Genomic DNA, 18,228 nt, shown 5'->3' with positions numbered 1-18,228 from the left:
AATCTGAAAAGGGTCCATTCTGTGAACAATAACTTACTGTTATAGACCATGTTCAACAAAATAATCAAGATGTAGGTATGCGCCATACATCCAGCTCTGTTGAAACGTGACTGACAGCGGCATCTTCTGTCCATATGGAGAACAGCAAGCGAGATTTAAACTGCACAACCCGAAGTCTGGTAACACTTAAAACTAAAAATGTTATGCTAACAAATTGAAGACAAAGGCAGTCATTGAGGATTCACCAATGATTAGGTACCCTTAGAATACTTGTGCACACTGGTTTAGCACTAATACAAACCAGTATTACAGGCATTGTTGGCAGAAGGAACATGCACCGTTGAAGATCAAATCTGTCATGTCATTTGTATTCTGGTTTACATTACACTTGTAAAGGTTATTATGCGTAGAGCTGATTGAATGCACTGTGTGCTTTCCGAATTTTCACATCATTAGTGTTTGATTTTGTGTTTATTCAAATTCATGCAAGCATCCAACCCGTCTACATAATAAGGCCTCTCTCGGGCAGAAACTGTCAACACGCTTGCACTCACATACGCAGGTCAAGGATGATGTGTAATGATTACATAATCCATCGAGTGATAGCAAGCCAAGGATAAAGTTTAGCTTTTCAATATTTTTTGTGTCCATCATCTCCATAATTCACATAATGTGAGAACAGTTGGTGCACCAAAATATTCCTCTGTCTAGGAATATTTTATAATTGACTTTTGTGCACTGTTAAATTAAGTGCTTGTATTTTTTGTGTCTGAGGGCATTCTTTGTGGGTTGTCTGTGGCACCGATTTGCACGGCGTTTGTGTGTGTGGCCGGTCTCGTCAGAATTCCCCTTCTCCTACCGGGGAACCTTTTGGTTGAATGAATATAGCCTCTGATACCTGAGGGAGGGACCAGGGTGGCTCCCCTTTTGGGCTCCAAACTGCTTGTGTCGCTGTCAGGGCCGGTTCTAGACATAAGCGACATAACGAGTCCATTTGGGCCCCGACCACTAGGTGGCCACAACTGCTAGGGAGCCCACTGCCGCTAGAGAGGGGGCACCAAATCATATTTTGCTTGAGGCCCCCAAAAGGTTAGAGCCGCCACTGGTCGCAGTGATGGGTAGTCTGGAAATCAGTGAGATCAGGTGTATGCTAGGTATTTATAGTACAGGAGGTGAGGCTCCCGGCTGCTTTGCATCTGCTGGGCATTATCAGACAGGATTGTATTTGTAATCACTGTAATGCATGAGCGATGGGTCTATCCTCTTGAAGTCCACATTGTTTCCTCCCTCAAGGAACAATGGTTATATTCATAGTTAAATATTACATTTTAATGTATTTTGTATTTAAATTAATTTTAAAGGTGTTTGCCTAAACCATTAATAGTTAGAAATGTCGGAATGAGTTGTTTCATTACTGAGTCATTTTGTCTGATGGTTTTGATACTTGTTCATCATGATCCAATATATCTCATGGCACAACTTGACAGTTTAGACATCCAATTACTTCACAACATGTTTTTTATTTTTTAATTTTCTATCTACCCCTGATTTTTTTTCCAGTGTAACTGGGTGAGTGTTTAAAATTGCAATGAAATTTTTAAACTAATTAAAGTAGAATTCCAAAAAAAGTTATTTCTAGTATGTTTTGTCAGGGCTCCTCAGTGACTTATGCCATTTATGTCTGAATTACACCCAGCATCTCATGTTTTGTTCATGAAGAATGACAATTGTACTATTAATCACCAACGTTAATGGGAATTCTATGTGAGGACGTTACCACTGTTTCTTAGCTAACTAGCTTCCAAATACGGTTTTCACATGAACATGTACAAGTCATTTAGAGTGTACAAATATTCATACCTTTTCCACTTCATCAGTTTACCTGACACTACAGAATTCTAGAAAGTTTTACATTCTAAAAGGATTGCTAGATGTATTTAAGGTACCAAAGTTGTAGCCAGCCAACATGAGACATGAATAGAGAAATCTTAGAGACATAGTGGTGATAAAATAAAAAAAAAGACTGCACTGTGCCTTTCATAGAAAATACAGTGTTTGTTTAGCCTAAACCTTTCTTTGAAGATCATGCATTTCCTGAAATCCACACTAGGTGGGGTACTCGGTCAAAATCCTTTCCAAAGGTTGTGTTCAGGCCTGCCCATTTGTCATATTCTCTCCCAGTAAAAGTATAAAAAATACAAGAGGAAATACTTCCCACAGTAAAAAATATAGGTCTAAACATGGTGACGGTGGCATCTTTACGTATAAAGCTGTGCCTCATTTTGTATGTGGAATGCACTGGTAAATTACCTGGTTTTAAGCTTTGACAGCTAGCACAAAGCTGAGAAACATCTGCCACTGTACCCTTCGCCAGGATGAGCCTTCCCTGTTTTCACTTGACCTAAATACTGGGTAACCTAGCAGTGATCGTGACATGACTTGTCTGAAATCAGAATCAGAATTCCTTATAGGGTGTGTATGTTTTGTGGATGATTGAGTTCATGAAAGTGATGCGAGGAGAGAGGAAAAAGACAATAGGGAAGAGGAACAGGGAGGAGAAATAGGGAGATAGTAATTTGGAACTCTACCTTTAGGAGATCCTTTGACTATGGAGTACAGTAGGCTAGTCTTCACCACCAGTGTATTACAGGTTTCCAACTCCATTACACTGTATACAGTAAGCCTTCATTTCACATCGATAAACTCTTGAACCATGTGATACAAAAAACTATTGCAGCCTGAGTGACACTGCAGTAGTCTACGCCACTTTTAACCTACCATCACTACCTTCAACCTCCGGAAACCGCACTAAAACTGACATGGTAGAGAAGATATTTAACCATAAACCTTCCCCTGCATAAGCATTTACCTCCGAAAATTGCGATTGAAATGGTGAAGGCCTTTTAAATAAGGATTTCCCCCTCTTTCAGTAGCACTAGCAGCTGCCTTTGAAACTTGGGAGCAGTAGAACCTATTCACTGCATGCGAATACACAACACCTGGGAGTTTGATCATTTCCTTTTTATGCTAAATCTGATATTGTGCTCCCTTTTTCCTGGCCTCAAATCCCCACTGAAAACTGACATCACATACTGTAGTAAATCATTGTTTTGCCCCTCCCCTATGGCAATGGGGAAGCTGAATGGTAATATGTGTATATGCTTTGCCCTTAGGTTTACTTAAGGGTAAGTTGGATCAATCCAGGCTTTGAGGCAGAGGAAGAGTAGCAGTGAAGGCACTAATTCGCCAATGCCTCGAGAAGAAATGCTGAGTTAAATGTACGGGGGCCTTCGTCTGACTGTCACAAAGGCCCATTTAGCAGTGTAACCGCAGGGGATCTAACATCTGGCCTGGTGACTTCCTGGGTGCAGATCATGTAATTACACCTCTCCCCAGGAGGCTGTGAAGACTCAGTGTGGTAGGAAAGCAGACTACTCACACTGCAATTAGACAGAGGGAAAACATTTCTGGTTGTGTGTCACTTCCATCAGTTCATTTGGATGTAGGTCCTATGGGTAGTGCAGGAAGCTGAAAAAGCAGTGATAGTGTGCAGCTTAGAGATTCAAAAGGAAAAAAGTATTGCAGTGCTTGCTCCTAGAGTTTCAGTGTGTGAGCGCACCCCTTTTCACAGGAAGAGAGAATTGCAGGGTACAGAAAATCAACTGTAAGACTCCGCTTTAGCAACACATTGCTATGTGATTGCCATCTGTGTGGGCCCTCTAGTGAATAAAAGTTCAGCACTGGGTTCCGTTGTGCATGTTTGTCGGAAAAAACAAACACCCAGAGAAGCAGTGTTGAGAGTACCCACCAGGAATAATAGTTGTACTTCAATTTTATTGTTTGAAAATTCAATACCAAGTAGAAAATAAATTACTTCCTTGTTTGAAATTATGTTTGAATGAGAGGTACTACAGTGGCCCTTTCCACAAACTGTAGTTTATCTCTGGAGCTATGCAGAGCGAATAGACCACAGGCCTAATCACTCATCACAATACTATAAGGTGAACGCTCTCATTCTGCAGACCTTTTTGCAATAAAACAAACATACATTAATAGAAAAGAAATATTTTAAACTAATTACCACATACTTAACTAATTATCATGTTATATTACATATTTAGCACCTTCTCAAACACCCTTTGAAGACATTTTGTAAAATAAAATAAATTACAAAGAGCAATGTCTTTGTATTGTAACACTGCAACTGGGGTAATATTTGGGCAATATCGCTGGTAGCTTGAATGAAAACATATTTATGTAGATATATTATATCTTTTGGCTGGGGACAAAATAGCAGTACAGATTGACGTGGTATGATTAGATGATGAACACACATGCAATTATTACACTCCGGGACATTTAATTGAAATAAATAATAACAGTTTTGAACAACTTGAGTAACTGGTCATATTGAGCCTATTTATAATGTTAGTAAAAATGTATCAAATAGTTGGACAGTTATCAGTAAAGGTTTTTAAATTCATTAACCTGACCAAGCAGTAGATCGAAAACATAATTTTATAAGCATAACGAGTTTTTACAGTTCTAACTAAGTTGATGGTTTATAATTGGTTTATAATAGCAATAAGGAATGATATGTGGGATATTTGGCTAATGAGTGTTTTTGGAAACAAAGCAGCCAAAAGCAGGATGTTATATACCACAAACCAAGAGTGGGTATCCTATGCCTCAAACCCACAAGGCTTACTGTGCCCTCCAAATGGGCTATAATGAAATAATTTTTCCTTTCAATTGTTTTACTTTAATTAAAGGTTAGAATTTTCTTAATATTTTTAATGAAAGATCAAGAGGACATACAATAAATACTTTTTCTTTCTAATATTAACCAAGGGTGCCAATATTTGTGGAGGGCACTGTATTACCAATGCAAATATAACAATAAGAATGTCTTTGTCACACCCTTGGTGCACGGCCTCAGCTTTCAGCCAGTCATCATAGAGGGGTTCAAACCATGCGATTTAGGATTACAATATGATACCATACTATTCCATATTTCTATGCTCTTCCAGTATTTACTAAGATCATAAACAGGCACTTGAAGTAAACTGTGACCAGGATGTTGATCAATTTCATGAAATTAGATTACTGAAGCACAAGAGGTGGTGTGCCAAAAACAAAAACAACACAATCTGTCTTGATGTAACCGATTCACATAAAAAACAATCTGACCACACTGGAACCAACAGCGACCCTATCTACACCAGCGACCGCGACACTTCCAGAGAGAAGAGAAATGGCAGGCCACCCCCCCCATTCTCCTATCCAACCCCTTTCACGCTTTCCTTCCCGTATGTCCCTTTACACTAACATCAGGCACTTTATGATAGTCTTTTGACTGCACGGTGACGCAGGTACAGGAGTGTGGTATTTTGGATATTTCTCCCTCAGCTGAACAGGCCCAACCCCTCAGTCCTGTGTCCCGGAGAGCAAGGCCTTCCTTAGCCTGCTCCCCTGCATGGGACCGACCATCCTCCTCTCCCCCGGCCCCTCTTCCTCGGTTTTCTTGCCAGCCGCTTCAGCCAGACTCCTAGAGGAGCGACGGATGCCGGGGGACCTCAGCACCTCGTCCCCGTTGGTCAGGGCAGGGTCCTCAGGTTCGACGGGTCTGGGTGCCGGGTAGTTTGGCTGGTAGTACTCGGAGGGGTATCCCCCGCCGCCGTACCTGTACGGGTCATCCTCCTCGGCCTCGTCGTAGTTCTGGTAAGTGTTTGGGGGCATTTGGACTAAGGGAAGATTGCCGCGGTCAGATGGGTCAACATCTGGGTCAACCTCTACAGCCACCATGGCCACCCGAAGCGTGCGTGTGTTTGTTTTTGATTGGGTTAGCAGGACGGGGGCAGGACAGGAAGCAGGAAGGGACAGACACATAAAAGGAACAGTGTTACTGACAACATCAAACGAGTCCCGAATACACAAAGTGGGGGAGGGGGGAGCTAGTCTGGCAGGAACAAGTGGTCTAAGTTGATCTCATTATTTACGAATATTTACAATTTCACCCCAACTGCCAATTTTCCATATTCCTGTTTATTGCCTTGACAGATCACAGCAACTCCCAGCAGGCTCAGGAGAGTCCAGGTTTGAGATGTTTTTCCTCCAAAACACATCTCCCTAAGTCGCTCTGCATCTTTTCAATCTGCTCTCTAACCCAGAAATGACTCCAGCACTGGCCAACAACCGCAAAATATAGCTTGCGGGCGCCTCAACCACTGCAAGCAGTCGCTGGAGAGTGATGAGGCGAGGCAACCCTTTTGCAACGCCCACCCCACTTCTCTCGGACGGTGCAGAGTCAATTTGCGCCGTCACATGCATGGCCCCCGGGCCCCGTCGGTAGGCCCCGCTAAAAGGGTCTCTTAATAAATCCATGTTAGACTAAATAATGCATCAAATGTCGACCACTGGTCCCTGATGGAATAAAAAGTTTTACAAATTCACTGCGGAAGCGTAGAGAAGATGCTGGATAATCTACCCCAAGTACCGTTTACTAGCTTATATTCGCTGACCCTTAAAAATACATTTATGGCTACATTAGTTTGTGCGTCAGGCTTAGGTAGAATGTGTTTCTATAAAGGACCTGAAACAGCTCAACAGGAAACAAGGCAGCGGTAGTTTGGCGACAGAACACACAGGGGGGGACATACAGTGCCAGTAGGGAAACAGGGTCAAGGGTCAAGCCTGTGTCCACTAACACCTTCACTACAGTCCTTTCTAATGTATTTTTTTAACACCGGCCATCACCCATATAGTTGTTGGACTTGAGTAAGTGAAAGTAGCAAGAGAGAGAGGTTGGGGGTTGGGGGGGGGGGGCGGTTGGAGAGGAGAGGGGGAGAGACATGTACCACGGGTGAGACAGACAAGACAAAATCACAACATCAGCATGCTTACATTACTCACGCCCTGGAGGACATGGAGAACACCGCAGGCCTTGCTAGCCATACGGTGTGCTCAACGCATCACCTTTTGCTCAGAGAACAGAGACAGACATCACTGATGGTCCATGCACACATGCATATTCAGTTAGGGCGCTACAGCATCCACAGTCACGATATCCATTATATTGGATGATGACCCATTGTTTAATAAATCATGATCCAATGGCTGTAAAGATGCAGAATACTTCATTTTGAAACTTGGTACAATGTCACCATACTAGATGGGCTAGTGTGGTCACTGCATGCAAATGCTGAAATGGGACTTATTGTGATTTCGAGGTTGTAGATATTTTTATCTGATATCAATTGGGTGTATAGAACTTTAAACAAGCACTTTTGTTTAAATTTCGATGTATAAGATGAGATAATGGGATAATAGATTTGGGAGAAAAATATTCTCAGACACCATTATATGAATTCACCACACTGAAAGTCATTGCTTCCAAGCTGAATTCTGCATCTTGGCACATTGTGTATTTTAAGGTGCTTGAGTGAGAACAGGGAACTAATGGATTCATAAATAAACCATATGCTCACAGCCCACTGACAGTAAAACCATCAGATAATAGAATGGGCTCGTTATTTTCCTCAGCGGTCGAATACAAAGAATAAAAAGCTCCCACTCATTGATTTTAATAAGGTTCAGTGCTGAGGTTAATACAGTGGGCCTCAATACATTAGAATTGGAAGTCTATGAAGTATAAAGGTCATCGGAAAACAAATGCCAATTTAAATAGTTTATATACTATGCCGATAAGTTACCTAACAACAGAAATCATGTTGTCGTAGTTTCACCTTGAAATACAGTGAGTGTGGATAAGGTTGGTCGACACCCTGGCTGATTTGACCCAATAAGAGCTCTTTGCTCAGGTCCCTCTGTCAAACAGCTTCTATTGGATTAAATGAGTTGATGGTCATTTGACGAGGTATGATGCAGTATGTACAGAAAAGGAAAAAAAAGCCTGGTTCAATTGTAACCCTTTTGACCCGTTCATTGAATACAAACCTTCAGCGTGTCTAACACTTCATGGTTTATAAACATTTTCAAAGAGTGCATTCTCAGGTAACGGTTAAGTTTGAATTCAAGGCAACGGGTTTCTAAACAACAACCTGATATAAAGGACGCAGTATTTGATATTATACAAACTGTGTGCTGCTTTGTGGTGTTTGCTGTGTTATAGTGACAGGGGAGGATGAGGGTCAACATTACCTCCTACGTTGAAGCCCACGCAGGAGTTTTGATCACAGTATCCAGGCGGGCCCGCCGACCCCACTGGTCCAGGGATACCCGGACGCCCCGGGGATCCAGGGTTGCCCGGGCGACCCGATGGACCCTGACTGCCTGTCCGACCCTGACCTGGTGGTCCTGGTGGGGCGAGAACGAGGGTGAGGAGAGGGTGAAAGGGCGAAGAAGGGATGAAAGTGTGGAGTGTCTTTTGGATACAACAAACACAATGCGAATCAACAGTGAAGATTGGAACTTTCAGCTAATCATCCGGTTAAACTTGAAAACGTGATGCCATTGTTACGGTCTTCACTGTGTGAAAACACTGCATACTGGGGTAGATGACCATGGTAAAACTAGCAAGCTTTAAAATATTAAACAGGCAGGGTGCATGATTAGGCCACAGAGTTCTTTACATCTTTCCATTAAAGGAAGTTAATCTGCACATTTAACATTTCCCAGCAGTCAGTACTAAAAAGCATTAGCACGTGTGCCTTTTCATCAGACTCAAAATGCCATGATTGAGCTGTCTCCATCTGGAAATGCAGTCGCTATGAATATCCTTTTTCAAATATCCGTGAAGGCATTCATGACCAGCATGCCTGATTCAGAAGTGTTCTCTCATTAGTGCTCCAAGTCGTCTCCTGTGGCCCAACCTGCCAACTGCTTTAGGATTTCTATAATACATTGTGTCAGCTAGACCAGTGTCAATAGCTTTGCCCCTTAATAATGTTTCATTAAATAAGTACTGTTGGGGTGGCTTAATGAAAAACAACAACGAACAAAAGTCAAATAAAACTTGAGGTATGCTCTCTGTTTCATATTCCACTCTCAACTAAAGACTGAGGTGCTAAATCAAAAACAGATCAGAGGACTTCATTTGACAGATTTCCTCTGCAGAGGCTCAGTGGCACAGGAACAGCCTGGGAGAAAGTTGAAGTTGTAACTGTGCAATTTGTTTTCATTTCTCAGGCATTGTTTTGGTTACCTGGGGGTCCTACGGGGCCTCTGGGACCCTGGACTCCTAATCCTGGGCTTCCCTTTTCGCCCTTCTCTCCAGGCAAACCTGAACAGACAAAAACAGAAGACATACTTTGACAAAATGCAGGGAAATGTGCATGACACTTCATTTCCTTAATTATTCCTTTCCATATTATAAACTCTTCAGCACCACCAAGCCATGATCAATATTATCTTGTGTAATGCCATTTCTAATTACAAGAGATGTTTCACTACACTACCTGGCAGAAACATGATGGCAATCTACTCTGACTAAATGATGGTAAAATGACCATGTCTTTACATGAAAGCTCAGGTTAAATGTGAGTCTCCTCCATAGTGTACCTCTGGACCCTGGCTGTCCGTTCTCTCCATTGGATCCGGGGAAGCCTGGTCTGCCTGGGGGCCCCTGCTCTCCCTGCGGCCCTGGGCTGCCTTGACGCCCGGGCTCCCCTGGGGGTCCGGGAACAGTGCGGACGGAGACGGGCGCGCTGGGGATGTGGTTGAGGACAGAGCTGTACCGAGCCATGTGACCTGTGTGAGAGACATCCGACCGAGATCACCTGGATGCTCATGTCGGGAATACATTCCCACACAGACAATAGTCACATTTTCCTACAGTACCTTCCTCCCACCTTCAGCAGAACACACCTACACAAGACACAACACCTGCGAAATCCCACGATCATAAACACACACATACTATACACATAGGACGAAGACCAGATGGAGGATTAAAAAAGACTCACTCTGTATAAGCTGCTCACAGACCTGCCGAGCAATAGCTTGGACCGATGCCTGGGATTGTAGGTCACCCTGGCAAAACAGAAAATATAAATAAATGGTGTTATATCTCCCACAGGTAACATTTTCTCCAACATTACTTGGATACAAAGCATGCCAGACATGAATTTGGCATAAACTTTCAATTGGAAAACAGAGCCGTTGTTGCCAAGCCTAAATGTGTTCGAGCTTGGTCTGAAAAACAAATGTACCATTCAACATTATTTGTTATGGGCTACTTCATAATGATAGCACTTTAAAGGCTGACTTTGAGCAAAATAAAAGCTGATCAATGCACCGTCACACCGCATCATTTAATGCAGTGTCGTTGCTTACCAATCTCTGCAACACTCAAAAGTTCATCTTGTGAAATTATATTCAAAAAACCTGAAAGAGCAGCAGACTCCAAAAAAGGGGAGACGTAAATCTGACTTTTCACTCCCTTTCCGGCCGGACACTTGCAGTGCAATCAGCTATGGGAAGTTCATCTTTCTAGAGCCGCTAATGTGAGGATGTTTGCTACAACTGGCTAGTTATAGCAACTAGCTTAACTAACAAACTAGCTACGATGGAAAACATTAATAGCCTTATACTGCTTTTCTCCACTCGCCTCCCCTTCTGTAAACCCATTGGAGAGGGTGAGAGTCGACAGGTGAAGTGAGAGGACTACAGGAATTATATAATGGATTGAAGGCCATTCATTTCTTCTGGTGAGGCGGAGTAACGTATCAACGTTTATGATGAACCACCAAATCTCACCTTCCACACACCGTCTTTTCAGAAGTTCTGGTTTTCAGAGGAATTGTAAAGAGACTCTGACTCAATTTCCTCTTTTTGAATCTATCGCAGCTTTAACACTTCATGTTCTAAAGTATAAAGTATGTATTAGTAGTGCAGTACACCTTGTGATTTTTCTCTAAAACCTTTTTTTGTGAATGTTCTGCATGCTGGCGGATCGGAGAAAATCTAGACCCTCAAGCTGAGAAGCAATTACTTGAAAGGAGGGTATTACTAAACTGCCATTCTGAACATTGGAACTCAGGGGGGCATAAAGCACTTAATCCACAAAATGATGTAGAACTACATAACAATCATATATCTGCATGACTTACTCTTTCACCCTTTTCTCCTTTGCTTCCGACAGGACCCTAACAGAAAAAGAGGTAGATTCACATTTCAGACACTTTAATCAAGAGTGAGTGAATTTAATGAATTACTCTTAAGTTAGCTAGATGGGACAACCACACAACCCAATAATAATAAGCACATTTTCCTCAATAAAGTTACTATCAGCAAAGTCAGGGCTACATGACAGAGAAAGGTTTGACCACATTTTTATGTTCATTTCTGTTGTTGCTGGAATTTAAACCTTTCCCCCAGAGAGGTAAAATGAATTTGCGAGAATTTACTTTCAATTAGCCAAGGTAATTATTGGAACCCTGTCATAAAAATGTATCTGCAAAGGTTATATCATGTCAGGAAATAAATATGCAATGCCAGCAGGTAGTAGCTAATTACACAGTAGGCAAGAGATGGATTCCTTGCAAGCCTCTAATGTAGACTTATTAGCATTCAGCAACATTTATCATGACATTGAAAGGAAACTTATCACATGAACCGGCACAAAATAAACAGTGCATTGCATAAGAATCTACCCCCAAGGACTTTAGCGCTATAATAACACTGTCCACAACTACATGGCATGCCGGAGGCAAATAAGGGAGTACGGAGAAGGGGTTCTCTGTCCCAGGATCTCCTGTAGGAGGACACCGGTGGCTGGGTCTGTCGTACGGGGGGGCCCCACTGATGTCGAGGCCAGAAATCCGTTGGGTCTGAAATCAGCGGGGCCCCCCCCATACGACAGACCCAGCCACCGGTGGGGTGGATCTGGGAGTATGAAGAAGACCATTGGTCCCAGCAGGTCCTGGTTCTGCCCCACCGTCCGGTCGTCGGTTCCAGAGCCACGTCTGAGCAGGCCCTTCCTGTTTGTTCCTGTTTGATTATGAAGAACTAGATAAACCTTCCAGGGCTCTGTGGCTGCCACCTCTGGCCCAGCCCACCCGCCCTTCCCATCCGTTTTCGTGGCTGGAGCCTGGGGGAGGGGGTACTGTCATGTACTGGTTGGTCATTGTTTTGGATTTCCATTTGATTTTGTAACGTGAGAGACGTCCGACAACAAAGTTGGGCTTTATGGAATGGAACAGAAAATTGCCATATAAGAGTGGAACAGAAAATGCCTTTGCTTTTGGAAGACAGCAAAGATTTGGTTCTTTGGTCTAAAATATTTTTTTGGGGTGTAATTACAAAACACTATATGTGGCACAGTCAACACCATTCATCTGCCTGAGAACACCATTCATCTGCCTGAGAACACCATTCCCATAGTGGTTAAGCATACTGATGGAAGCATCATGTTATGGGGATGCTTCTAATCTGGAGGGAAAATTTTGGATCGAGGGCAGATTAATGGAGCGAAACAAAACCCCAGAGGAAAATCTGCATTTGTTAGCAAAAGACCTTGTACAGAGCCAGAGGTACACATTTCAGCAAGACATTAATTCTAAAAACAGTCACGACTACACAGCAGTGCTCAAAAAAACATGAAATGGAGTGTCCTAGAATGGTCTAGTGAAAGTGCAAATCTCCCAACTGAATCAATTTTCATTCAAGACGGTAACAGCCAGGGGAGTGGGGGGTACTAGTAATTTTGTTAGGGCAAATTTCGTCTGAAAAGACAGGGCATTCAATACAACACACACTGATTACAGAATGTTAATCATCCTTTTTTTCTGGTTTACAATATTGGATTACAGTCCAACAAGACATGTTACATTTCAATCAAATCAATGTTAAAATAACACAGAAAAAATCCTACCTAAAATCAAACTACCTTCTAACTTTCTTAAAGACTTTCAGGGACACTGATCATGTTCTGCCCAGAGAGTTCAAAACATTTTGATCTATATCTGAAACAAAATCCTGAAGTCTGAAGTGGTTTTGCCTTCCTAAACCAGACCCCACAGATGACAAGACCCAGAACAATTTGCAGACCATTCTCTGTTCAGCATAAAAGAAAGACAGCATTAAAATTAAGTTGGTTAAGCTTCTATTGGTTTAATGAAGTAATTTTTCAAGGCTTTTTACCTTTTTTCTTTACAATGCTATATTTTCGAGATGTACAATTACAAGGATTTAGTTCTGATAGAGGCGGTTACCTTCTCTCCCAGATCCCAAAATTCCTGGCCATGTGTCCTGCCACGGACAAATGCCTGCCACTCAATTTATAGTTTAACTTTTGTTGGTTGTGTCATGTGTCCTAACTGCACATTTGTTCTGGCAAGGAAAACACTTTATATCTATGGCTTTCTCCAAATCATAGATCCATCTGGTCTAATTAATTGAAATGACATCTAGCAGATGTTCTAGTTTTTATGACATATTTTCAGTCAGTTCCTTTAGCTGGGCATTTTCTCAGCTAACAGCAGGCATGTGCTTTTTGATGGGGGTATTCAGACCCACAAACAATCTTACCTCATAACGAGGGTGCTGCAGTGTCTCTTTCATGTCTAAATTCCAACACCATTTTCACCATAAAATAATTTAGAGATTTTTTTATTTTGTTTTGTTTCAAATTTACTGACATTTGACACATTTTGAAAAGAAAATGTTGCATTTCTGAAGCAGGTTTCAGTTTTTTTTCTTTTTTCTTTAATAGATGTTTTCCCCTCAATTCCTCTGTGTCTAATTTGCGATCATAGCAGCAACTCACAGTGGACTTGAGACACTCAATGTTTAGTCATACGTCTCCTGAAGCACATCCAGTGCTGTTCTGGACCTTACCATTCTGGTCACTTAACTAAGAGGTCAATACCAGAATCCTTACATCCTGGAAGGAAAATACTCCGGCCTACCACTTGTTATTCTACAATTCCAACTTTCAACCCTAAAACAAAGACAGAGTTCCCTCTGGTAGTAACATGCATGAGCATAAAGAGGTCAGATGACTCACAGGTGGTCCTTGTTCTCCAAGTGACCCTGGAGGTCCACTTGACCCTGGTGAGCCTGGGGCTCCGGGACTGCCCTGTGGTTGAAGAAGACAAACAAACAAATAAAAACACTATAAGAAACACCCAGCCCACTGACCTTTCCAGTCACACAAAGGTACAATTTAAGCCTCAAATTGAAGGCCAGAGTTTCTGGCAAGCGAGACTATTCAATTTGTAACTTTCCTTGTCAAAGTGGTAACTCAGTGCACTACAAAATATTTGGCAAGAATCACAAAAAAAAAAGACAACCACTTTCCCAACCACCAAGGCCCAATTTTAGTTTAAAACAATTGCGTTGAAAGGACTTTTTACCATGTAAAGCGACATAGAGCATTGCATTTCCACAGTTCAAAGTTATAAATGGAAAGTATTTACCTATTCCGTACATCAAATTATATAAAAAACATATATTCCAATGGACACTTACAATAGTCCCTTGAGGTCCTGTTCGGCCCTGGGGTCCATCTTTACCGGGCAGTCCCTGTAGAAAGAAGTTACATGTAAAGATTCAGGCATTAAAGTCTGTGCTGTAATGGCAGCTCATACAGTATACCACGTTTATATTCACACAAATCCTTGACATGATCTCACCCGTGGCCCAGTTTGTCCCTCTCGACCTACTGACCCAGGAGATCCTGGGATGCCCTGCAAACAGAGAGAGAAAGATGGCAAGACAGGAAGAAAGACAGGGAGAAAGACAGGGAGCACAAAAACAGTAGGCCAGTTAAAGCAGGAATCAGAAGTTGAAACAATTACAAAGTGTTCTCCACGCCACTGTTTAAACAAGCTGAGGGATGAGGCTGGAGAAAAGTAATTGGGCTTGTATTTCTTAGACAGAACTACTGATGTAAGGGCTGACCACCTATGATGTCAACATTTTTGTTTAAACCCTGTTTGAGGGGGTTTGTTTACATTTATTTAGATTATATACATGATGATGGGGTCCTGATTGGATACAACTGTTAAAGAGTGAATAGACAAATATATTTAATTTATTGGTCCAAAAATCTATGTAGCAACATTAGATTGCCCATTTAAGGCTATAGGCAGTAATACATTGGTATGGACAGGTTCAGTTTGACCATCAACCTAACTCATTACAGATAATCAATGCTCCATGGCCAGACATGTTTGTAATACGCAGTCTTTTATACGACCTTCACAGCAGCCAATGGCGTGCCTCAAAGCCTATAACAAATAACAAACAAAAATACACATTTCCCAACTTCTGCTCTTACTGAGAGAACCAGCCTTAACCATGTTTGATGTCTTTAAAGTGATTTGCATCTTAGAATCATTAGTCAGACAACGGAGGGTAAATAACTCTTGTTGGTTTCTTGTGGAAACACTGCTGAGGTTTCGTGTTGCATTCAATGCAAGCGCCACTGATAACTAAGGATTCAGGATCAGTGTTACACTTACCATTACAGGGATGATCAACGGTTCAAACCAACCTCTACCTTTTCTGCACTGAAATATCTGACATCAAGACATCAACCAAGCACCTTCACTAAAATAATGTGGCCGCTACCTCACCAGAACACAAAATGACCAGAATGACCTGCCATTGACAGTTACCATAGAGACTGAAGTTCAGTGTGACATTCAAAGTTTTCAACTTTGTCCAGTGGTGTAATTTTCATGTAAATAAAATGTAATGCCATTTTATACTTGAGGTAAAGTGTGCTTGAAAGCTATTTAAGGTGAATAGTGGTCTTTACCTGTATTCCTGGAGGGCCAGCTGCACCCTTTTCACCTTTCTCTCCGGGACCACCCTGAAAAAAAACAACAAGGAATATGAACTGCAAATGTCAAGCTCATTTGGAAGCTACTTTGTTGCCACTAAATTGTGAACATCACTATCTGGTATGAATCTACGTTCTCACTAATGTCTTTTCAGAAACTCTTGCAGTACTTGTATCTTAAAGAGACAACAACAAAAGAAATGAGCCACCCTCCCTGTTTTAGTTTGAGTGATTCACTTTGTCTGTGAATCACTCAAATTCACAGACAAAGCTATGTATGCAAAAACTGACCACGATACCAAAATTCTGGTGTTATGTTTTGTGACTACTGATTTACAGTGACATGTTTTACAAACATTAGCGTAAAAAACAAGCTTAGGTTTCTGGTTCTTGAAGAACATAACTTAGAAATGTCTCTTGAGCTTAATATATTAAAAACTATAATACTCCACTATAACCCCCAAAATAAGTGTGTTTTGTAAACAATGTTAATGTAAAAAAACGGAATAACCTCAAAACAGTCCTATAATCAGTCCTATAATCTATAGCTACAGTCTATACATTTGAGAGGTTACATTTCTCCAGCCAAGTCACTCAGCATCCATTGTTGAAGCAAACCTATGGAGGAGTTGTCCAATGGTATAACATACACAATCCTAGATACCTTCATAGTCACTGTTCACAGTCTATTAATCCACATAGTCTAGTCTATATGCTTTTAGTTTATAAATTGTTTATTGAATTGTTTAGGCCCCGAATACATTTCTGATATGTTTGAAGAATATAAACCGAGCAGGGCGCTTAGATCCATGAACACAGGTCAGCTAGTAGAGCCCAGAGTCCAAACTAAACATGGTCAAGCTGCATTTAGCAGTTATGCTGCACACAACTGGAATAAACTACCAGAAGATCTTAGACGTGCCCCAAACGTATCAATTTTTAAATCCAGGATAAAAACACTTCTCTTTTCACGCGCCTGTGACTGAGCACTTAAACTTAACCACACTGTTTAGCCTTACAGCTTTTATAGCTTCCTGTGTTTTATCCTGTTTTTATTCTGTTTCTAATTTCTTATTCTATGTTTTATTATTATGATGTTGTTTTGATGTTTTCATTTGAGTATTTGTTTTTATGCTATTGTATTTTTAGATTTTTTCTTTGTCTTTGTAAAGCACATTGAATTGCTTCTACTGTATGAAATGTGCTATATAAATAAACTTGCTTGCATGCTGTTAGGTTACAATACCCCTGCCCATTTACGGTTAATCTTTAACAACAGCAGATAGGGAGAGAAATATGGTCATTTTAGATGGTCATCAGATGTTAGTACTTAGATAGCTATCTTTGTCCTGTAGCAGCTATGCATGTTGGGAACTAGGCTCCTATTTGGGCAGTATTAGATGCTTTCTGTATGTTTGTGAGAAAGAGAGAGTAAATGTGTGTGTTGGGGAAGTGATTCTTACCGGGGGGCCCATGATAGTGCGTCCACTGGGGCCCTGGGGTCCAGGAGGCCCCTGCTGCCCAGGAGTTCCAGCGTCTCCTACTGGACCAATGGGCCCCTGTCAAAGAGATAGAAGACCACATTGATCCAAGTACATTTGAATTTAGTTGACAAAGAGATACAGAGAGTCATTTCACTGCAGTTCTAGTCAATCCCCCCTTCCCCCACTTTTACGACTATGTAGTATCACTGGAACAAATACATATTTAACACAAAGGTAAATATGAAACAACAACATATCAACTGGGGATTTTCATTTTTTTCCCTGTTATTTTACTGAGTACATATGGAAAGAACAGATTACTATTTAGAGCAATGAGCTGGGAGCAATTAGGTTTAACTGGCTTGCTCAGGGACAGAACCACTGAGTTTACACCTTATCGGCCTGAGGGACAGAACCACTGAGTTTACACCTTATCGGCCTGAGGGACAGAACCACTGAATTTACACCTTATCGGCCTGAGGGACAGAACCACTGAGTTTACACCTTATCGGCCTGAGGGACAGAACCACTGAGTTTACACCTTATCGGCCTGAGGGACAGAACCACTGAGTTTACACCTTATCGGCCTGAGGGACAGAACCACTGAATTTACACCTTATCGGCCTGAGGGACAGAACCACTGAGTTTACACCTTATCGGCCTGAGGGACAGAACCACTGAGTTTACACCTTATCGGCCTGAGGGACAGAACCACTGAGTTTACACCTTATCGGCCTGAGGGACAGAACCACTGAGTTTACACCTTATCGGCCTGAGGGACAGAACCACTGAATTTACACCTTATCGGCCTGAGGGACAGAACCACTGAGTTTACACCTTATCGGCCTGAGGGACAGAACCACTGAGTTTACACCTTATCGGCCTGAGGGACAGAACCACTGAGTTTACACCTTATCGGCCTGAGGGACAGAACCACTGAATTTACACCTTATCGGCCTGAGGGACAGAACCACTGAGTTTACACCTTATCGGCCT

General features: G+C 41.8%; 1 protein-coding gene across 6 annotated transcripts in view; it reads right to left on the bottom strand.

The window, feature by feature from the left end:
• Positions 1–1,584: 1,584 nt before the first annotated feature.
• Positions 1,585–18,228, bottom strand: part of LOC105028044 (collagen alpha-1(XIV) chain) — an 84,793-nt gene continuing 68,149 nt past the window's right edge. For 4 of the 6 annotated variants that reach the window (XM_010900485.4, XM_029122821.2, XM_010900487.4 and 1 more), the window contains 11 exons: positions 17,212–17,307; positions 15,725–15,778; positions 14,595–14,648; positions 14,431–14,484; positions 13,967–14,038; positions 11,070–11,105; positions 9,924–9,990; positions 9,520–9,708; positions 9,164–9,241; positions 8,161–8,316; positions 1,585–5,792 (listed from right to left, as the gene is read on the bottom strand). In XM_010900485.4, the coding sequence (XP_010898787.2) occupies positions 5,428–5,792; positions 8,161–8,316; positions 9,164–9,241; positions 9,520–9,708; positions 9,924–9,990; positions 11,070–11,105; positions 13,967–14,038; positions 14,431–14,484; positions 14,595–14,648; positions 15,725–15,778; positions 17,212–17,307 (1,221 nt within the window). In that variant the 3' untranslated portion in view covers positions 1,585–5,427. Of the gene's footprint in view, positions 6,773–8,160; positions 8,317–9,163; positions 9,242–9,519; positions 9,709–9,923; positions 9,991–11,069; positions 11,106–13,966; positions 14,039–14,430; positions 14,485–14,594; positions 14,649–15,724; positions 15,779–17,211; positions 17,308–18,228 lie in introns of all 6 variants that reach the window. The other 2 variants (XM_010900486.4, XM_010900488.4) reach the window with 2 other exon arrangements.

The sequence above is a fragment of the Esox lucius genome, chromosome 10 (assembly GCF_011004845.1).
Source record: "Esox lucius isolate fEsoLuc1 chromosome 10, fEsoLuc1.pri, whole genome shotgun sequence".
Lineage (NCBI taxonomy): Eukaryota > Metazoa > Chordata > Actinopteri > Esociformes > Esocidae > Esox > Esox lucius.
This window is presented reverse-complemented; position numbering and strand designations above follow the sequence as displayed.